This window comes from Mus caroli, unplaced genomic scaffold (assembly GCF_978045245.1).
Source record: "Mus caroli unplaced genomic scaffold, Mus_caroli_1 scaffold_2, whole genome shotgun sequence".
Taxonomy (NCBI): Eukaryota; Metazoa; Chordata; class Mammalia; order Rodentia; family Muridae; genus Mus; species Mus caroli.
This window is the reverse complement of record NW_028227257.1, coordinates 139,898,167-139,922,147: the sequence shown is the minus strand read 5'-3', so window position 1 is coordinate 139,922,147 and position 23,981 is coordinate 139,898,167. Positions and strand designations below refer to the sequence as shown.

The 23,981-nt window shown below is 36.6% G+C and overlaps 1 protein-coding gene across 3 annotated transcripts in view; it reads right to left on the bottom strand.

Moving 5' to 3' along the window:
* The window catches only part of Lrp1b (LDL receptor related protein 1B), a 2,026,300-nt gene that overhangs the window by 387,731 nt on the left and 1,614,588 nt on the right, over positions 1-23,981 (bottom strand). For all 3 annotated transcript variants that reach the window (XM_021181392.3, XM_029472167.2, XM_029472172.2), the window contains exon 43: positions 18,953-19,157. In XM_021181392.3, coding sequence (XP_021037051.1) covers positions 18,953-19,157 — 205 coding nt within the window. The remainder of the gene's footprint in view (positions 1-18,952; positions 19,158-23,981) is intronic.

Sequence of the window (23,981 nt, the reverse complement as noted above, 5' to 3'; positions counted from 1 at the left end):
CTATTGCTTAGAGTGGGGTGTTAAAGTCTCCCACTATTATTGTGTGAGGTGCAATGTGTGCTTTGAACTTTAGTAAAGTTTCTTTTATGAATGTGGGTGCCCTTGCATTTGGAGCATAGATGTTCAGAATCGAGAGTTCATCTTGGTAGATTTTTCCTTTGATGAATATGAAGTGTCCTTCCTTGCCTGCAAACAGTAAGTAGAACCCTGAGCTCCTCACTCATGTGGTCCACTGTCACTCTTTACATTTTTAAAAATATTTTTTATTAGGTATTTTCCTCATTTACATTTCCAATGCTATCCCAAAAGTACCCCCTACCCTCCCACCCACTCCCCTACCCACCCACGCCCACTTTTTGGCCCTGGCTTTTATTTCTTCCGGATGAATAGTATGGCTTTGTTTTGAATTCATGCTATTTTGTCATCGGTGTGTACTTTAGTTTCTCAATTAAGATGCCAAGAGTCTGGAACCCCCTGAGCAGGACCATGACAACTACTAACATTTATGGATCCTTTTTAAATTATTTGATCAATGACATTAGAAGCCCATGAAAGTAAGACCCTGTTTCCAATAGACTGTTTATACTTGCAATTTCAAAAGTAAGAAAATGGAGAAAAGTAATTGCCAGTGATTAAATACAGGTTGGCCAATACGGGAAGCAGTAGGGTCTCTATAATGGCACTAGAATTAGTGAAATGATGATGTTTCCCAGGCTGTCATGACACTAAAATGGACATTCTGTTTGTCAAATTGTTTTCCAATCTGTTATCATAAGGAAGTACTTTCTGAGCGTATCCTTGGTAAAATTACTCTGCCTGCCTTTTCTAATATTTTGACTTTCCTTTCACTTCCATCTGCCATTATAAATTCTGAGTGGACCTCATCCAAGAAAGAATAATGCTAACTTATAAATGATCGTTTTTTTTCTTCAAAAATATTTATAGAATCCAAAATATCTGGAGTCTTTTACAATGCCTTACTTACTTTTAAGAGCACAAATAGAATTTACTATATTCTTAATAACAAAAAGTATGTAAAAAAAAAGTACTCTTTCTGAAAACAAAACAAAACAAACAAACAAACTGCTGGAGATGGTTCCATGGTATCAAGATCCATAGTCCTACATTCCAAAAACCAAACCCAAAAGACACCAACACGTGCTCTGCATTCAAAGGGGGCCTTTCCTTGAGCAAAATGACTGTCCACCTTTCTGACTGTCAACATTGTGAATGTCCTTTACCTCCCCACAGAAGCCCTGGATGTTAAGGAAGTCTCAATTTGGAAAGCTGAAACTGAAAAAAAGAAATGCTATATTTCATGAAGCTTGGTTGGCCTTTGAATACTTAATTTCTTTCAAGTAATGCCAGTCCCATAAACACTGCTCATCTAGTTGATAGCAACTGGATATTAAACCTGCTAACATTACCATAGAGAAAACTGAAAAAATAAAAAAAGAGTACAGCTGGTCTCTTCTTAGTTTAATTCTACAGTTATTTTAATGTAAGATCTTAAACTAAAAATATCATAGCCCTTCAACCAAGTATCACAGTCAAAGAAGCTCCTGCCTCTCTTGAAAAGCAAGGCAAAGCAGATGTTTGGACAGTCAAAAAAGCAGCACTGAAGTGTGGCCTTGAGAGACGCAAGGCACCGAATCTCAGAAGTACCCCAAGTACCTTTTAAGAGCATCACATGGCGTTTCTGTGGCATAACTATGGTTTCCATTATGTAAGAGGTAACAGACACAGGGATTTTTTGTTGTTTGATGTTTTCTGTTTTGTATCCATTGATTCTCCTGTTGAAATTAAAGTCAAAATGGATGTTCTTTCAACAAACAAGCACTCTATGTGTTTTGTATGGTCTATGAAGATGTCCATGCTTGTCATCGCATATGCTTGTGGAATTCCAGAAACAGTACAAACATCACTAGCCATCAATTTACCATCTTAGTGGTTCTCTGTTAGGGGAGTACCTTTCTTTCTATGGGTTTCAGAAAATGTTGTTGATAGCTTTATTTGGCTCAAGCAAATGGAAGTAGAAGTCAAGGCTAGGCAATTTAATTGTCAAGGACCAGACATCTGGATGACCTTTATATAGTGAATTTTGAAAGATGCAGATGAAATTTAAAATGTAAAAGAGGGTTAAAAAGGTAAGGCCACATTTCTAGCTATCTGAACCTAGAATTGAACTCAAAGTTATGTCTATACTAAGTCCTTTATAAAGATTCAATATAAACTTTTTTTAATTTACACTTTTCATAACTCCTGAAATAAATTTCCTTTACTTTCTGTTGGAAATTCTGAGGACCCCTGAGGGTTTTGAAAACCTACTGCTGGAAGCAGCAGTGTTCCTGTATTCAATGTATCTCACACTCAACATTCAATGTATCTCACACTCACAATTCTCTGTACATATGACAATATCTAACTATTCTTTCATGTTTGAGTTTCTTATAGTTTGAGCATTTACATTGAAATATGTCTTTTTCATGATAAATTAATTTAAATATCTCTTCATATTATTAGTTATCAAATCAAATTTGGCTAGATTACCATCTAAAATAGACATCATACAAAATTGAATTTTAGAGTACATACAGAATTGTTAAATACTTTATTATTAAAACATTGGACATATGTATTAAAGATTGTTGGAGCTAAATTAGCATTAATCATTAGAATTAGAAAAATAAGAAGATGACTATTGCTTACAGATATGGGGTTATTGAAGCAAAGCTTGTTTGTTATGATCAATGGGAAAAAAGTTTTTACCTCAGTGAAGTTTTAGTGAACTTTTTCCAAACCTTTACCCTGAAGTAATGTTTATCTTTGATATTGAGATAAGTTTCTCATATGCAGCAAAAGTGTCCTGTTATCAAATCCATCCTGTAAATCCTTGTCTTTTCATTGAGAATTCCAGGTTATTGATATTGACAGAAATCAATGAACAATGTTAATTCCTGTTATTTTGTGGCAGTTGTATTGCTGCTTCTGCTTCTGCTTCTGCTTCTGCTTCTGCTGCTGCTGCTGCTGCTGTGTGTGTGTGTGTGTGTGTGTGTGTTTCACTTCTTTTAGTTATGCTGATTTGTAATTATTTATCTTCTGTGTTTTCATGTGTGTGTATAACCTTGGTTTGGATTTTGCCTTCGAACTCTTTCTGTAGGACTGTGTTTGCAGATAGATAGTGTTTAATTTTGAATTCATCATGAAATACATTATTTTCTCTATTTATGGTGATGAAAAGTTTTGCTGTGTATGGTGGTTTTATTGGGCATCTGTTGTTTCTTAAGAGTCTGCAGCATATCTGCTCAAACCCCTCTGGATTTTACCTTCTGAGATTTAGAGCTCCCATTGAGAAGTCAGGTGTAATTCTAATAGATCTGCCTTTAAATGTTACTTGGTCTGTTTCCTTTGTCTACTTAAAATAAATTAGAGTTATCTAAGAAAAGGGAACCTCAATAGAAACAATGCATCCCTCAGGTTGATGTGTAGACAAGTTTCAGGGGGAGGGGCATTTTGTTGATAAATAATTGATGTCAGCAGGCTAAGGCAACTGTGGGTAGTGATATCCTAGGGTAAGTGCTCTGGGTTGTATAAAGATCAAACTAAGTAAGCCATGAAGAGCAAACCATAAGCAATGTTCCCCCATTGTCTCTGCTTCCGTTCCTATCTCCAGTTTCCCTCTTGAGTTTGCAAACCATAAGCAATGTTCCCCCATTGTCTCTGCTTCAGTTCCTACTTGAGTTTGCCTTGGTGATGGGCTGTAATCAAGACATGTGAGCCAAATAGATATTTTCTTCCCCAAAATTCATTTTAATTAGCATTTTTGTCACATCAGAAAGTAAACAGATGCATTTTTAACATTACAAAGATATTTTTAAGGATGTAGTGTTTCTACTTAGCAATATTCTATGAGACAAGTTTGAGCAAAGGTTCTCAAAGAATCTCAGACATAAGAAACATCAGCAATTATAATTTCTAGGAGCATCAACTTCTCTTTTTAAGGTTTTGAATCACTGAGGTAACAGATACCTTCCAAGAAATAATTAGCATGTACAGGGTAACTGCAGAGATGAAGGCTATAATCACACTGTCTCAGCCTCTGTCAGGCTTTGTTATTGCTTCAGAAACTGTAACGACAGCAGTGACAGGTACAGAACAGAAATCAAGATGGCGAATAAATTATTGTCTCTTTTCCTTTTGCCTTAATAAGTAGATTATCCAAGAGCATTCTGTTATCAAGGGAATTTTGCAATGTGTCACTAAGAGTACTCTGCTCACTAAATACTTGAATAGTGTTGTTACCTGTCTCACTGTTGCGATAAAAATAGAAAGGCTCATACAATTATGAGATTTTTATTATTACAAGGCTCATTTAAACTGTATGGATGCAATTGAATTAGAGTCTGAGTTAATAATAGAATAATAAATCCTCAGTTCAACAGGATAAATTAATTATAATATGAGACTTGTTAATCTTCTAATAAAACAGAAAAACATCATTATTCTTAAGCCTCTGTTTTGACAAATATGGATTAGGAGTAGAAGTTCTAATATTATAAAATAAATTACTTATAACTATATATATATATAAATATATGCATATATATAAACATTTCAGCCAACTCTATACAGTAATAACATGGTTTTCAATCAGAACAAAGCTACAAATTATAATAACCTAAAGATGCATCAAATCCATGAGTATGTGAAAGCCTTTAAAACTAATGCTATTTGACAATATATTCACTGTTTAATTCTTGTGGATATTCAAGAGATAATACACTCCAAGCACATAGTGCACAGAAAAAAAGACATTTGGAAATTTAAGTTGTCAGAAAACTCACTTCGGAATATAAAAACCTACTCCCTAAGGTTTCAGATTTCAGGCACAAAAAACCTTCAATACTCTCATTAAGACTATCTTATCAAATAGATTAGTCTATATTGTTTGCAATGAGATACCACCTAAGTTTCCAACAACCCCAGTACACTTTAGTCTCTCCTAATTGAAAAGTGGGCTGAAATATGTAAGCTCCTTTCTCATGCCTCGGCACTTGGAATTCTGATAGCATCAGTACCACAATTGTTTTTATCATATTTCATCAAGGAAAAGAAAGTGCAGATGTATCCTGAAAGGATTTTCCCAAGTGTAGATGATACTTCCCTGACTTTCCTTTTCTTCTGCATGGTCTCATAAGTTTTTAAACTGTATATATTCAATTTTACATCTTATTGATATGTTATGACATTTTGAATATTTCATAAAGTTTTTAGATCTCGATAACAGTATTCACTGTGTTGCCAGGGCCCTGTCATTTTGAAAAATTTGGATAAATAGTGATAATTTCTATAACTAATACAATTTGTTTTCCAAGTCTGATGTAACCTCTTTTTCTAAGGTGTCTGCAATCCTTGGCATTTGTAAAAATAAACCTCTAGACATGTTTCCACACTCTTTCTTCTATGTCAGTCTTACACCCAGCAAATGCATGAGCTCTCCTGCTGCTGCCTCTGCTTAGTGAAGACTTTTTCTCCTTCCCTACTGCCATTCTTCTTGCCTATTCTACCATACCTTATATGAGCTTAAGACCCTCCTCAGGCCAGACTCCAGTCTTTAACCCACCTTATTTTTCTGGGACAAGCCTTTACCTATCCTTCCTGTCATTATCACACAGTCGTTGTAATTTGGCTGTTCCTCTCATCTAGCCTTACTTAATTCTTCCACTCTGCAAAATTTCCATCCTCGGGGACCCATTGCACACCTCTGTCTCTCTTTTTAGTGCCAATCTTTCTCAAACAGAAAAGCATTTGGATTCTGAAACCTACCTCAAAGAATGTCTGTACTTTACCCAGCACTTTGACTTTATTTGACATGTTAATTATGTCAAGATACCCTCCCTTATCCTTTCTATAGACAAGGAACACCTCTATGTGTTCAGCACATGCAAACATTCTTTGAGGGCAGAATAGGTATCATAACCTAATTGGTACTGTAACAGTTTCCAGCTGTGCTAATTACTTTTGTGTTAACTTGATACAAACTAGAGTCATCAACCTAGAAGAGGCAACCTCAGTTGAGAAAATTATCTCATTGAACTGATTTTGAGGAAGTCTGTGGAGCATTTATTAGTGATTGATGTGGTATAAGAGCTAGTCTACTGTGGGTGGTATCAGGTGGTCCTGTGTTCTATAGGAAGGTAGGATGATCAAGTCTGTAAGCAATCTTCTATGGATTCTTCTTCAGTTCAGCCTTTAAGTTTCTGCCTTTATAGAATAGAGTCTGTGAGATAATAAGCCCTTTCAAGTTGCTTTTAATGGCAGTGTTTATCATAGCAATAGAAAAAAAAAAAAAGAAACAACTAGGACATAAACCCTGAGTCCTAGTAGGATCATAAATGCAAGTCAAATGTTCTCCAAAAAATGGCATATGATTTTCGGCTTTTGGAAGGAATGGAAAAGGTTGTTATAAAAGTACTAAAAGTGGTCAATTTGACAAAGCCAAACACTTTACTGGAAAAAAAAGGCAAGAAAAATACAAGTTTATTATTCTACTTATCATGAACCAAGGGAAAATATACTTCACAGAGTGATGAAGAAATTATATTCACCTTCACATCATTTCTCAGTCAGCCACAAATAGAAAATTAGAAAAAAAGTATCTTCAGAAAATTAGAGGACTGCTCTTACATTCTTCTACATAGAATTACAAAAGCATTCTTCAAGGTTTTTAATAATGGACCAAAGCAAATAGAATCAGGCTAAATATCTAGTGCTGACAACAACCTTATGTCAGACTCCTCAGACTTGGTGAGTTTTCTGGGATTGATCCCTACTACTTAAATCCCAGAAGAATCAAAAGTCCATGCTCTCTCCACTATCAGTCTGATGGAACACAAAGTGCAATGGTTAATCTTAGTTGACATCCTGACACATATGAGAATAAGAAAACCTCACATGAGTAATTGCTTTTATCAAATTGCCATATGGGTGTGTTTGTGGTGCATGTTTTTATTGCTATTTGATAGGAGGGACCACATTTTCACTGTTGGTGGTTTGACTCTTGGGCATATGATTCTGGATTATATGAGATGGCAAGTCAATAATGAGATTCCCTTCATGTTTGCTCAACACATCTAGATAACCTCCATGCTTGCCACTTCTGCTTCTATTTTAGTTCCTTCCTGGACTATCTCCATATTTCTACCTGGAAGTATAAGTTAAAATAAACCCATGGGGGCTGAAGAGATGGCTCAGTGGTTAAGAATGCTGACTGATCTTCCAGAGGTTCTCAGCTCAATTCCCAGCAACCACATTTTGTCTCACAACCAGCTGTAATCTGGTCTGCCCTCTTCTAGTGTTTTTGAAGACAGCAACAATATACTCACATATATAATATAAGTAAATCTTTCACAACAACAAAAATAAAACCATGGTGTTTATCACAGTAACAAAAGCAAACTAGATCAGGAGGAAGAGGCAGGTGGATTTCTGAGTTTGAGGCCAGCCTGAAAACAAAAAAACAAACAAACAAAAAAAGCAAACTAGAACATAGGTTAAAAGCAAACTAGAGCATAGGTTAAAGATGTCAGCCTATTTTATACCTCTTATATATGAGAAGGAAATATTCAATTATACTAGTATTTGCTGTATATATGAGATCCTCCCTAACTCTCTGTCTCTCTCTGTCTCTGTTTCTGTCTCTCTCTCTCAATATGGAGCAGAACTTACTCCATTAAAACTAAGCAGGCTAACTTATAGCTGTTCAATATGTTTCTGTATTCTTTCCTCCTTTCCTCATTACTTCCTGGTTATACTTAGTTATCTAACCCTCCTTGTAGGACATGCCATTCTAGAAAAGTTATGTGTATCTATTAGTTATCTTTATTCACAAAGTCCTAAAGCAGCAAACCAATTTCTCCTATTTTTAAATCTAAATTCATCCCTTTCTGGGGTCTCTTACCATTCTCCTACCATCTGTTTATTCTTGTGTCTTTTATACATCCTCCCAAACATTATTACATAATATACTCTTATACTAAGTAATGTATGCAATCCCTCAGCCTTTATGTGTCAAAATCAATGTCTACTCACCCTCTGTAATTTGAGTAACTGGAGAATATCATTATCTGACTTCTCAAAGCTCAAATTTTATGATCTACTCTCTCTACATTAATTTTGACTGTCAAAAAGCTAGGTATTCTACCACTTAGTCCATGATTTGTGTCTTAGTAATTGAGCTATCATATCATATCCACCTGCTGGTCTGTCCACTTAAAAACTTCCATCTCAGATTTGCCCTTCTGCCTCATATTCTCACAGTTCTCATACACTTTTCTTTCTATATCCCTTGATCTTTCTTGTCATTTATCTGTTACACTTTTTCTTTTGTCATTTATCTGGACAGAGACTGTTACTCATGTGATCACACTGTAATCTGGACAATACTTCCCTAAGGATTTCATGATGGCCCTCATTTCCTTGTCCATGTCCATGTTTATGATACATTATATCTCAAGAACTCTCCACAGAATTATTGCTCACACAGAGATGGCTTCTTTCTCTATATGATCTCTTCTGACATGTCCCTACAACATATCTCTATCCTACTTAATTGTAGGATTGATCATGGATATCAGATGTCTTTCTCTAAAAATCAGATAGCCTCTACTTAATTTAACTTACCTTGGTCAGGGTACAAATGTATCTTTCTAAAGAATACCTCAAAGATTCAATGTTTTAATCAAGGAAACATCGTTTCCTCCAATAAAAACAAAATGAAGCAAACCCCAAAATTAAACTAGCTTATTTTGGGGAGATAGTAAGTTTATTTGATATCTAGATCCCATACTTGTAGTCTTAGCTAAATGTTCTTTTTGTTGTTATTTAATTAAAAATAATTTTTTCTTTCATTACCAAGGACATCCCTATATCTCAACCACATCCTGCAGTCTGTATATCCACCTAGACAACTTTAATTACCTTTATGATCTTCCTTAACTTTACAAACAAAATAAATATGGACATCATTCAAGTAACCACAGCTATAGAAAAGTAGAAGACATCTCTAGCTGGCTACATTACTGTAAGCTCAAAGGCTGCAGACCTCAACTCTAAAACCATTCTGGTTGACTTTAATATCTTATACTTCTAGTGTCACAAGTGCAAACTTCCAGATATAACTAAGGCCACCTGGTACTACTCTGTTCTGTCAAGTATCTCTGAACTCAACAAGTGTCCATACTTCACATGTAAATCCTTTGGACCAGTTTCTCTGTGCCTCTCACAACTACCAACCATTGCTAAAATATCATGCCTTTGGGTACTCTGTTTACAAATTTCTCCACTTTTTACCCTGTACTGATATAGGGATATCGTTGATAAAACTCAATTACTTGTTTCTTACATGACACTAACCCTTCTATTTTCTTGGATTGCATTTCTAAATGAACCCAATAATCTCTGGCAGTTTGGTCCCTCTATGCACTTTAGAAGACATACTTTTAAACCTTAATGCTCCCCGGTTCTTTCTCCCATTACCAACCTTCCGATGCCTCATTTTCTACTCATGCACTGTCTATAACTTGTCCTGAAATTCAGACATTGCTTTTCTTCAAATTGCCAGATGCATTGCATGACACATCCCAATAATAACCCCTTTATTGAATTATCTAACATGGTTTACAGGGTACACTTTACCCAGATTATCTTCAGGTTACAGGCCTTTTATATATTTATTTATTTTTATATCACAATTCTTCAATGCTGTAGCCTATGCCAACTTCTTTGGAAACCTCCCTGCCTTTCTTTGCAGCATCACTCCCCTACTTTTACCTCTACTCATTACGGAAACCTAGATTTGTTTCCCTACACATCCATGTATACAGCCAATATAAGACCAGCTGACAAACGCAAAAGTCCTTACCCCCACCCCCACCCCCATGGTGGAGCTCATAGAGTCCTGTGGAAGAGATTGGTGAAGGATTGAGGAACCCAGAGGGGTCATGGATACCACAAGAAGACCTTGGCCCTTGAGGACTCATAGTGTCTGAACTACCAACCGAAGAAAATCCATGGGCTGCACCGAGGCACCCTACATGTATGTACCAGATGTGAAACTTGGTCTTCATGTAGTTAGCTGTCAGGAGCCAACAAGCTAATAACTAGCAGATGATCTTTCTGAAACGGTCTGCCTTGGATTAAAATCTACGATGGGATGGATTTCCTCTGATAGGAATGTCCCAGGAGAAATTCATTTTAGGAAAGATTCCTGCTATTAATATGCTTTTCTTGTAGTGATGCTATATAGACAAATAGATGATTTCTTAATCCTTAATGATAATCCAATAATTCCTAAATTTATAGTAATTATTAAGCTCTTTTAATAACACTGATATTCAATGCTTTCTGATAATCTAAACTGCGATATAAAGTCTGCCGGTCTTTAGTGTCACTAGTTAATTCCTTCTGAGATAATAAGCAGGCATTCTACTACTACTATTCCAAAAGGTTGTAAACCATTAACCAAAGGTCAAAAAAAGGGAACTAAGGATTTGTTATAGGTACTAGGACAGAAGATAAAATTTTGATTGAGTTTATATACATATAAAACTTCATTAATAACTTAATTATGGTTTTTAATTCTCCATGAACCTGTGGAGCTATGACAGGTGATACATGTTTAGCCAGATAATTCCTCCTAATTGGTATGCATGTAAACATTCTCTGTTGTAAACTTCTTATTTGACTTATGATTTGAATCTATATGTAAATGTGTGGGTTTTACCATGTGAGATCGTGTATTGTGAAAGATGTATAAGTGCTGATGACAAAGAGAAAAGGTTCTCTCTCTCTCTCTCTCTCTCTCTCTCTCCCCTTATCCCCATTTTCTTAGAAGTCTCCTTGCCCAGCTTTTCTTAGCGTTATTCTCCTTATCTTCCTCTTCTTAGCACTCCTTATCCTGCTTTCTTATACCCAGTTTATCTGCTTCTTTCTAAAGTTCCCACTTACCCTCCTTTTCTTACAAGCCCCTTTCCCTAGAAAGCTTTCATAGGAAACTTTTTTCAACTTAGAAATAAAGGCTAACTTCACTTTTCAAAGTGTCTCTATCCTTTTCTGTGGTTTCAACAAGACTGAAAGTTAGAGCTTAGCAATTCCTGCAGAGATAGAACAAGGCTACTTTACTTAGTCTCCTGCTGTTGTAGGATGAGCTGCTAAACAGGAAGAACTCAGAAGGCAAATCAGCTTCTGAGGCAAAGTGACTTAGAATTGAGAATAGCATCAATGGGAGGGGAAGGCCATTGGTCCTGTGGAGGTTCCATGTCTCAACATAGGGGAATGCTAGATTGGTGAGGAAGAGTAGGTGGGTGGGTGGGGGAGCACCCTCAAAGAAGCAGATGGAGGAGGTATGGGATAGAGGGTTTTCAGAGGGGAAAATGGGAATGGTGATAACCTTTGAAATGTAAATAAATAATAAAAAAGTAATTGAGATAGAAAAAACTTTTTATCATTATACAGAAACCCTAAAATTCTGTTTCTCATAAGACTAAGTCTTACCCACTCTGATGCTCTTTCCCTGCATTAAGAAGAACCAGGACAAGAAAAAGATCCACAGGGTTGCCCCCCCCCCCCCCACACACCAATGGCAGTTTTTCCTAACAGTGCAGTAGAGGGTGTCTTTGACTTGATTGCCTGTTTTTGGATTTATTTACCTAATTTTGACTGCCTTGCCAGGACTCAGTAGGAGCGGATGCCCTTACACTTGGTTTAAACTTGATAGGCCCCGGGTAAGTTTGTATACATGGGGAGTCTCCCATTCTCCTCAGAGACTGAAGAGGGAAATGGATAAAGGGAGTTTGAGGGTAGGACTAGAAGGAGAGGACAAAGTGAGGCTGTGAGTTGTGATCAGGATGTAAAATGAATACGAGAGAGAGAGAGAGAGAGAGAGAGAGAGAGAGAGAGAGAGAGAGAGAGAGAGAAATGAAGGAAGGAAGGAAGGAAGGAAGGAAGGAAGGAAGGAAGGAAGGAAGGAAGGAAGAAGAAATCACCAAAACCAAAATAGAATAAACAAAACAAAGCAACAACAAAAATCCACCAGATAAATACTGTCATACTCACCTAAAGGTACTCTTCTGTCCTTTCTTTTCCTCGGGTACCTGTTATAGTTGTACTCTATTTAAAACAGATGACTTGATTTATCCTAATTGTCTGAGGACTCAAGGGTATTTTAAGGTTTAGCAGTAGGGATTCAGTGAATCTTATGTATCCTCATACTTCCAAAGCCTTATACTTAGGCTACATTCTCTAAAGAATACACAATCATCGAAAATAAGGTTATTTCTCAGGAAAATTGGAATGTTACCCCATGGATTTTCTCTATCTCCTAACCCTCTAGCATTCCCATTGTCTCAAAAACTCAGGAGAATTATTCTTTAAGTAACATCAACTTATATCTGCTTCCTAGCCAATTAATTCATTATAGAGGCATTGGACACCTTTACAGTAAGCAAACTGTTATTGCTGATTTTTGTTTGTTTGTTTGTTTTATTTCCTTGCTGTTTCTCCATTTACTTGTCCCCTTGCAGTCCCGAGTATACATTCATCCAACTGAAGTTCTTGCAGGTATATATAGGTGAAATAGCTACCTTCATTACAACCTCCAAAACCAAGTAGATCTGCATGCGGGTACCATTCTTCAAAACTGCAGAATTCTGGATCTCATCACTGGCTAGGAAGAGATCCCCTGTCTCTTCCTTTAGGAATGATGCTAATTCTATGTAAATCAGTCCAGAATAGTGCCAGGTGCAACAAAGAAATTCTAGAAAACAACCAAAGTGGCAGAAGTTTAAGAAAAGTGTCAAGAACACATATTGGGGAAACAATGGCACTTCAGATATAGTGCTGGCAAAACTAGATATCAAATGAAATGAGCCCTTTTGGTATCAGAAACCTGCTTCACAGATCGATTCTGAACCCAGTCATGACTGTTACATCACTCATAGGTGACAGGGACCTGCACATCTGTTGCCATGGCAATCACCATATATTCCAAGTGTCCATTTGGCTTACCTTTACCTATGAGCAGTTACATCGCAGCCTAAATAATAGGCAGACCCTCTTTAGCTTCGTTCTATATTCTTCTCTCTTTTCTCCCTCTTTCTCTGTTGTGTCCTTTTGGCCCCCATCCCCACCCCCAATAAACCTCTCTCATGTGGATCTGCATTGGCCTGGTGTGGCCTGTCCAGAAACAAGCTGTGTTTCCAGCACAACTTTGGTGCTGAAATACGGGAAATACATGTGGACCACCGCTCCCTCAGCCACCAATGTGACCTCAGCTACTATTGCAACCCACTGGCTGTGGGGCGCACAGTGTGACGTTGCCCCAACCCACCGGCCACAATGCAGTGTGGCACAGCAACAAAGCTGCAACCACCCAGCTGCTGTGGGAATCGCAGACTTTCACCACGTGAGCTCCTGCTACCACTGTGGGACATATGTACTTCTACCAAATGAGTTGCTGCCGCCACTGTCCACCACATAGATCTAGCTTCTGCCATGTGTGTTACTTAGTTGGATGGACCCACACCAACCATACAGTTTCACATTTCGTGCTACCAGACCACTAAAATTCTCATCAGCATATTGGTAAGTTTTTTCCTCCAGTAGGTGGGAAGGACCCTGACTTCCCAAATAAAGCCTTGCCAGCCTTTTTGGGCTAAGGGGTTGGCATTTATCGCACCTCCCTTCTCCGGGCTTTTGCCGCAATTCAGGAAACCCTAAGCCTAGGTGAGATGCTTTCTGGTGAGTCCTGGATTCACTGTGTACAGCCTCTAGAGGGTTTAGATGACAACTGAGATATTTAGCCTGGCCGGAATTTTGTTATTGGATTATTCTCGGGACGCCAGTACGAGTAATCCAATAAACCTCCAATAGGTGTTGTCTTTGAACATACCTCCAGGCTCCCCATTGGGGTGTCTCCTGGAAAATCGCATATCTCTGATGTTAACATCGAAATTGAGAGCATCAAAACTAGCCAATCTGTGAAATAAGGACTGGTTCAGTACCCGTTAGATAATGGCTTCAAATGGCCACTTAATGGCACACTAGACCTAATTATTTTATGGGATCTTCACACATACTGCCTGCAGTCTGGTAAATGGAAAGAGGTTCCCTATGACCAAACATTTGCCTATCTTAGCTCCAACCCCTCCCTGTGTTCTTGTTCCCCAACTCAATTTCTCTTAGCCATGAAAGCTCCACCAGATGATGCTATAACCCTCAATCCAGATAATGGACCACGTCCTTTCTGCTGCAGACCTGTTTCCATTGCCTGCAAAAACCAAAACTGTGCCCTCAGATTCTCTTCCTCACTAGGCTGTCACAGAGCTTCCCAACTTGTCCCCAATCTCAGAAAATGAGACTCCACCACAGCAGCTGTGCTTGATCTCACTGGATTAGACATGGGCTTCTCATCCTCCCGCTGCTGTTCCTTTCCATCCAGGGTAGCCCTTACATCTGGAGATTCGAGGTTCAAGAAACCCCCACAGATAACAAACAGTCTTTTCAAATAGGGTCAGGAAACTGCTCCATAGTCAGACCCAAGGAACGGATCGAAATTGCTGTCATTCCTGTATATGTTATCCCATCTAAATATTATGATGTCTTTACTTGCCTTCTCTTTGATCAGACAAAAGATGATTGTAAAAAATGGCTAGATGGATATGGGGCTGCCTATGTTTTTCTTATAAGATACATATGCTAGGATTATAGACCAATCACTTCTTCTATCAACAACACAAGACATCCTTTTTCTACATACAAGACCCATGGAATCTCAGGTGGAAGACAGGAGTTGTTGGTAAACTCTACCGTAAAAATCAAGCCCATTCCCCAGTAAGTACCATCTGCATCCAGAGAAAATATGTCTCAATTGCCCAACTTCTAGATATCATAAAAGTAGGGGAAGTAATCCAACTCTCCTCTGAGGTCCTTACCTCTTTGACATCACCCTCATAAATGGCACTAACTTGTCATTTCACCTTTTGCTTCAAACCATGACCTCGGCTTACCAACTCCTTAATGTCACCTGACCTGGCTGCTTTAAAGATTGCTGGCTATGCATACCCCTTGGAACTAACTCACAATCACCGCCACTTACAACCTCTCCAGTGATACTGCCCAGTAACCTTACCTCACCTTTTGTCAGCTGCCCTTATTCTGATGTTGCCATGATTCTGTACCTTTTCTCAATCCCTCTTTTTGGCATGGCAAACTGTTTTAAGATCTCCAGGACATGTTCTATAGGAATGCTAAGCTCCCTAGACTGCAATAGAACCACAACCCTTGATACCTCATCTCTGCCACAATGCCCTGCAGTCTAAACCACGTCAATTCTTTGTGGTACTCAGGTATATCATCGCCTACCTGCCAGCTAGTCAGGAGTTTTCATGTTGGTACTCCTTTTCCCTGAACTAGGAGTATCCAAGAAAAATAGCCCCTGCCAATCCCAGTGGCAGATGTGATAGCTGCCTAACATAAGAGGGCAGTTCAGGTCATGCCACTCTTGATCATTGCAGGAAAAGTCACAGGTACCGGTACCGTAATTGCAGGGATAAAGACTTCTACAACCCAATATAATAAGGTCACTTCCAGTTTGACAGCGGTTTTCAAAAAAATATCTGAAACCATGCTTTTAATCCAGAAACAGATCGATTCTTTGGTAGCTGTGGTGTCAGACATAAAGAATTTCAGGGAATGTAAAACCTCCAGTTCTGAGATTTTCGAAAATCCTATATGGAAGTGAATATTCCCTTTCCTATCACCTCTCCTGGTCATCTTCCTGGCCTTATTATTTACTCCCTGCCTCATTAATCTTCTTTCTACATTCCTTCAACAACAAATACGAACAATTTCTAACCAAACTGCTAATCAGTTACTATTACAGAATTACCTGCCTCTGTCCACAGAGGAGCTGCTATCCACAGAGATGCTTGAGGCAATCATTTACCAAGTGGACAGGATGGTGAAAGTCAGCTACACCCCAAAGTTGACAACACCCCTAGACAGCAGGAAGCAGTTAAGATACAAGATGCCCCTATTCCCTTTCCTCTTAACCCATTTTTTCCTTCTCTTTATGATAAGAGAAAGGGAGGCATGTTGTTATCAGGAACCAGCTTTGCAGAATAACCTACAGAAAGTTAAGAGTTATTTGTAAACTCTAACAGGGTTCATATTCAGAATTTATAAGAATACTACCAACATAGTTAATATTTGTTCCAATTAAAAATTGGAAAAGACCTGAACAGATGGTTCTCAGCATAAAAAAATTACCTAAGAGGTGTACAAAGAAACATGCCACATAGTTAATGATCTAAAAAATATAAGTCAAAATGGCAATGAGTTACCATATTATCCCAAGTCACCTATTATCATAAGGACAGTATGAGTAACTGAATGTGTGTGTGTGTGTTTGCTGGTGTCCATGTCAATATGTGAATATGTGAAGATGCTTCTACAGTATGGAGATGCACACTAGTATAGTCTCTGTGGGAAATATTATAGAGCTTTTAAAATTAGATGAAAATAAAGCAACAAATGATATAGAAGTCCCACTACTATATTCACTGGGAATAAAATTCTTCTGTCAGCATGGTATGTGCCCTCTATGGTTAGTATTTTCATATAGCCAAGAGTGGGAGTCAACCTATGTACCTAAGTGTGTCAACTGGTAAACAGCTAAAGAAAAGGTGGTAATTATATATCACTCTAAAATGCTATCTGGTCACAAAAAATTCTATCACAGGGAGTAATGAAAATATATTGGGAAAGTATTATTTTAAGTGAAATAAGCCAGGAATTGAAAGAAAAATCTCACACCATCACTCTCCTTTGGGGAATGTAAGGGAGCTGATCTTTCAGAAAGACAAAGTACAGAGGCTGGAGAAGGTAACACTTGGGGAAAAGTTGTTGAAGGATACAAAATTGGGTCATAGGAAGAAAATAGTCTGCTATTCTAAGGAGATGACTATCATTAACAATATCATATTTATATTTAAGATAACTGGAACAGAGGGTTTTTGGATATCTTTCCAACAAAGAAAAGGTCTATGTTTAATACACCATACATCGATCATTGCCTATGAGCACAGGTATATGATGTGCCCCACAATGTGTTTATTTTTACCAATGAATTGCCAATTTAAATGTTCCCAAGTATACAACCCATAAGACAAAAGAATACCTTGATTTTGAAATTTTTCCTCCAATATTATGACCTAGCCAGAAATAATCATGGTTTAAACAACAAGGAAAGCAAAGTTACAATCACAGTTGTGTGTGTGTGTGTGTGTGTGTGTGTGTGTGTTTAATATGACAAAACTCTAGGGCACCCACAGTAATATCATGAGGAACAATGGGAGAATAAAACCAATAGACACAAAAATAAATTGGGATGAGTGAAAGGTTTTCTGAGTAGCTACAAAAGAATTTTCTGAGTTAGGACATAACAGAAATTAGAATCACTCTGAGTATATTCATTTACCTGGCTATGTTTTCCATACTATTAACTAATATTTCCATCCATAATTTCTATTGTATTCTACATTATCCTCACAATACTTGCAGGTCAAAACTTCAGTCTATAAAAGCTAAGCAGTTTGCCTAAGCCTCATGACCATTAAGTTTAAGAGGTAGATGAAGAATTTAGGTGTATGATTCTCTGATCAAGGTTACTGATTTTAACATAAACTGAACCTCATCAAGGCTGCTGCCCATTATTTTTTCAATGTTAATAAAGCAGTTAACTCTCATCTATCAAGGAAATTTAAGCCACCACTGGAGAATACGAGTTACCAAAATATAAATCAGTGCATTGCTTCTTTCTTCAAGGAATTCAACAAATGCATACCGCTCATCTTCACATGAATCCATACCTTGCTTCACAGCAAGGAATGGTGCACACAACCACTATAAAGCTTAAGGTTACAGTATTATTTGAACCCACAACTTCATTGCTAGCTGAATTCATAGCTAGACAGTATTTCAAGAAACAAAAACAAAACAAAACAAAAAACCCACTAAAACTACCCCTTTATCATGTTTGCTCATATAAATTCAGAGTTAAATTATGATCAGTTGGTTTGCCTTTTTCTGTAATAAAGCTTTACATGAACTGGGCTTGTTCTAATTTCATCCATGTTCTGCTTGCCTCAGCAGTGTAAGGAGTTATAGACCATTTATTCTGAAAAGTTTCCAACATTTATGATATGGCCTTTAACAAGGTTATTTTCCTCCCATCTCAAATCTTCTTCAAGGCATCAGAAGGCCGAGAAATGGGGATTCTGTACTACTGACTGATCCTGGGGTGTTGGGTGGTAAAACTTGTCCCCAGTGGTATAACCAGTTAGGAAAAGCTCTTCGTATGCTAAACTATTATAATTGTCAATGCTAACATTTCTAGAAGAGATAAAGAACATATTAGGATGTCAAGATTATGTACATGCTATGAGGCTTATTCAGGGGACAGCATAATTTTATTCTACCAACACTTCATGTGGCAATATGAGAAAAGATACAAAAACTTCAATGGGTATGATAGGATTGTCTGGGAACACAATCTAATTTATGTGTTTTCAGAACTTTGGTAGTGACTTAGATTCACATAATGACTCTTTTCTTAGTTTCCTTTATGCCACTCAAGTTCAGTTCAATTTAAAACTGGGAATAAATTCATTATGTCTCCCAGAGTATAAGTTATGAAAGGTCTTCTTTAGGATAACAAATGTGCTTAATAATGTTTTTCAATATATCCACAGAATGTTTGTGTGTTGAATAGATTATTCAATTAAATTAGATTATTTTTAAAATTTCTTGATAGGTTTATGTTAGAAAAGTTTAAAGTTCATATTTTGAAAATTATTATATAAAGCTTTAATTAAGAAGCACGTAATTAACTTACATGTCGTTGTGATCCATCGTATTCACATCTTTCAATTTTTCCTAAGCTGCCATCTGAGAAATACAGCTTTTCTGCACGGTGGTCAATGGTGAGTCCGTTTGGAGTGAGAATGTCTGTGCTGACCACCACATGTGCGTTTTTCCCAGTCAAGGTGGCTCTCATGATGCTGGGATGCTGTTCATTCCAATTCGTCCAAAACATTAAACTGATTAAAGGAAAAATCATAAGAACAATTGGAAAAATATTATTAAAAATAAGAACACTTGTTGAGATACAAGACTGTGAAGTTGTTTAATAATTTCTTCTTAGTCTATGGCCATCTGGATGTCTAAGTGATAAAGAGAGTGAATAAATTTTTTCCTGGTTTCTTTTAAAAATCCCCAAAAGAATCAAGCAAATATAATTGCCTTGTATGTGCCTTAAGATACCACTTCAATTATGTAGACACAATCTGATGCATAATGAAGAATAATTAATTATGTAACTAAGCAAAACAAAACAGTAATCTTACATTTTCAGAGAAATAAAATGATTAAATTCCCATATTTCTATAGGTTTTATATTTTTACTCACACAATGATATTTTAATTATATGTACATAATTTAAAAGTATTTCTGGGGACTTTCAAACAATTAACTACAGTATCTGTTATATACAGATGTTAGACTAATGTCTGTACAAGTGTACTGAGAGGAAGTCTTTAGAGCTCAGCAGAAGGGTTCAGAGCCTCTAAGCCGTATCTTCATTGAATATCTTTTTGCATGCATATAAGACTTTTCTTCTGCACTGTCTGATATAGGTTGCTACGTAGGGGTAAAGTCATCCCAGAGCTGAAGGAAAAGCTCACTGGCATGGCCTTCTGTGTTTCCACCCTGAATGTATCCGCTGTGGATCTAACATGACACCGGGAGAAACCTGCCAACTATTATGACATCAAGAAGGTGTTAAGGCAGGAACCAGAGTGCCCCTTAAAGGGCATCTTGAGCTATATTGAGGACGAGGTTGTCTCCTCCAATTTCAATAGTAACTCCCACTCCTCCGCCTTTGATGCTAGCATTGCGTTGCTCTCAATGACAATGTTGTAAAGCTCCTTTCCTATATGACAACGAATAAGGCTGCAGCAACAGGGTGGTGAGCCTCATGGCTTACATGGCCTCCAAAGAGTAAGAGCCCTGGACCACCCACCCAAGCAAGGACACTGAGAGCAAGAGAGGCCCTAAGTTGCTGAGGAGTCACTGTCCCAACTTGGCCCCCAACAGTGAGCATCTTCTTTACAATTTTCATATCAGACCCCAATAATAACAGGAGAGGCCTAGGAAGCCCTACCTACTCTCTTGAATGCCATCAATAAACTTCACTGCACTACCACCCTGCCAAAAAGAAAAGGAAATGCAGAGCAGAAAGGCAAATGAAAAGGGGTAAGTAAGCTAGAAGTCTGAACCCTCTAAATATTTGTAAAAAAAAAAAAATCATGCTTAGCTTATAGGAATCAGGAAACTCTACTAAAATGATATTTTATACTTATATCCATATATTTCAATATAAAAACTAAAGCCAATCTAGGATTATGACCATCAATATTACTAAGAAAGTTCCTGAGAAGTTTGTTAAAATAAATTTCTGTACCATATTGAAATCAAAGCAAATATTTCTATTTGTTAACTTAAAAAAAAACCTCATACATATCTCTAGTGTTTGTTAAAATATAACATTTACTTTTTTTCAGTTCTAAGAAATTTAGAGGTGTTGTGTTCTGTGAGTGAGCAAAAGCAACAAAAAAATAAAATTATCAATACTCCTAGCAATAAATTACTTTTTAGGATGAAAGGTTGATTAATTAAATCATTTTTATTTAGACATGTAATATATAATATTAAATTCACCATTCACCTACAATATTTTCCTAGGTTCTTCCTTTACAAAGTTTGGAACTATTTTCCTTTATTTTCTTGACTTAACTCATAGACAAAAAGTGGAGAATGAACAATTCAATTTGGAGAAATCCAAGATTAGGCAAATTAGTGGTATCTGAGTCAGGTCTGGAATTCAAATATTCTATTATTTATGATTCATAAATTTTCTTTAAAATATGTATTGGTCAACTGCTAACAAAAGGGATTTAAATGTGTCATCAAGATAGATATGCAGATGATGATTAAAATGACCTTTTAACGTTTAAAAATTTAATTATGAATTCATTTTCAGCTGAAATTCTATGGTGTGTACAATTCAAACGTGCAGTTTCTAGATACAATTTAAAAGTATTTTTGGCCTATTTTATACTAAGATGAAGCAGTCATCAATTGATAATTATTATAAATAGTAGCAGGAGTCATCTACCTGTGATTATTTTAATTAGTTTATTCATTCCTTTGACCCATTTTTTTTCACTCTTACTATAAACAAATATTACTGTGCTTATCATGACATGATGTTCAATTAGGGAATTAAGTCTAACCTCAGTTGCAAATAACTTTGACAAACAGTTCTATGATAGCAAGGGTTCTAGCCATTTCCCTCCAAGAATGGAGGTAAGTAGTTAACAGCTCCATGCTTCATCTTTTTCAGCTGCTTGAGAAAAGACATTTGAATTTTGTTCAAGGAAAACTGGGTGGAAATTAATTTGAAACAAATGGAAAAGAAAGAAAAATCAAACTATTCTTATTTGTAAATGATATGGTATTATACTCAAGAGACTTGCAAAAGTTCATCAGGAAACTTCAGAAAAAAAATCATTTCAGCAAAGATGTAGGGTACAGAATTAATTTGCAAACACCAGTGGTCTTTCTATACACCACCAGCAAATATACTGACAAAGAGATCATGGGTCTCATTTTCAATAACATCAAAGACAACAAATTACATTGGGATAAATGTAAACAATGAAGTAAAATACCTCTTCAAGGAAAATATTAAACCACTTAAGACAGAGATTAATAAAGACACTGAAAAACAGACAGACATCAAATGCCCATGTATTGGTGGATTAGAAGAATTGATATTGTGAAAATGACCTTTCCAAACAGTCAATTTACACATTCAATGCAATTCTAATCAAATCCCTACAATGCTTTTTATAGCAATAGAGAAAGACAAGTCCTAAAGTTCGTATGGAAACAGAAAAGACAGCATATAGTGAAAGAAATCCTGAACAACAACAAAAATAATACTCATAGGATTACCACTCTAGACTTCAAGATGTATTACAGAAATACAGTGATAAAAACAAAATTTTACTGGAATAATACTGTCATCTAGGTCAATTGAATAAAACAGAACAACAGTCCTGAGAATACAAAATTACACTCATCTAATATTTGACAAAGAGGACAAAATATATTAGAGAAAAGGCAGCATTATCAACAAGGTACTGGAAAAATTGGATGGGTACACATAAAAGTGACACTATATTCATATTCACCATCCTACACAAAATTATTCCTAATCAGACATAACAATTTGAGACATGAAATAGCAAAAATGCTATTAGAAAAAAAATGCATAGGCAATGCCCTACAAGATACAGGTAAGGACTTCCTGAAAAGTGTTCCATTTGATAAGACTTGTCAAGTGGGACCTCTTCAAACTGAAAATCTTTTCTACTGCTAAGGAAATAATCATTTGATGGAAGAAGTCCTCTGAACAGGGGAGAATGTTTTTTAGGTACTAATTTCCAAATTATACACTTAACTCAAAACCTGGAAAGTCGAAGAAATTAGTGATAAAATGAAAAATGAGCTGAGACTTAAAAACTGACGAGCAATTATGCAAATGCAAATTCAAGCAACTCAGCAATTTCATGTCACTCATGTCAGAATGGCTCATAAAATAACGAAGAGCAATTACTGATGACGTGGGGGAGAAACAGTAATCCTCGTTTACTTTTGCAGTATTGTGAACTGGTACAGACCTTCTGGAAATCTTCAAGACACTAAGAATAAATAAACCATGTACACCAGCTATAGCACTTCTTGGTATAAACCCAAAGGACTTAATTCTTACTCCATAGATACTTGCTCACCCTACTTCATTGTCGCACTGTTCACTACAGCTAAGGGATGGAAGCAACCTTAATATCATTCAGTAGATGGATGAACAGATAATTGAAGAGTGGTAAATAGACATGATGGAATATTTATATTATTTAGCTACAGCAACTGAAATGAAATTTGCATGCAAATAAGTACCTCTTAGAGTATATTATATTGAAAATAACCCAGACATACAAAGACAAACCTCAGAGGTTCTCTCTCTTTTATGGATCCTAGCTTTGAATCTTAAGATGTGAGTATACAGCACCAAGGAAATGGCAGAAACCAGAAAAATATAAAGGGGACATAGAGGAATGGGGGTTCTGGTAAAAAGAGTGATACAGGTTATTAGAAATAGTAAATAAAGAACTGGGGAGTATATATATATATATATATATATATATATATATATATATATATATATTGACAAAAACTCTGGACTAATAAAACCCCAGTACCAGTCATGAGAAATTTTATTTCTCATGACTGGACAGTTGGCCAGGAAAGTCCAAATGACTCACAAAGTATATAAGTTCTTGGTATCACTCTTGTGCATGTCTCAGAATTTGAAGGAATATTGCTATTAGTGAAGCGATTACATACTTACGGCATATAAACCAGAATCTAACCTCAATGCATCTTTATTGTGGTCTAGCTTCTATAGTGGCAGAAATTATAGTTGCATGCTGCCAAGGGAGGTAAGAAATTAGCAGTCCCACTCATCTGTGAAATCATAAGCCACAATAATGCCCAGCAAATAAGATAGCCCTAAAGGTGCAATAGTGGCCTTCACATGTCAGTGGCAGCCAACAACTGTGTAATTAGACTGAAGGCCCACCAACATGAGGAAAATTTCTTCTGGTTTTAGAAACCTAGTTAACTTTATAAGACTAATAGGTCATAGGTCTTAAAAGAGTATTAACTATTATCTCTTTGATAGATTAACAAACTTATAAATGTTATCCTATGATCACAGAGAGATAGATGAGATATAATA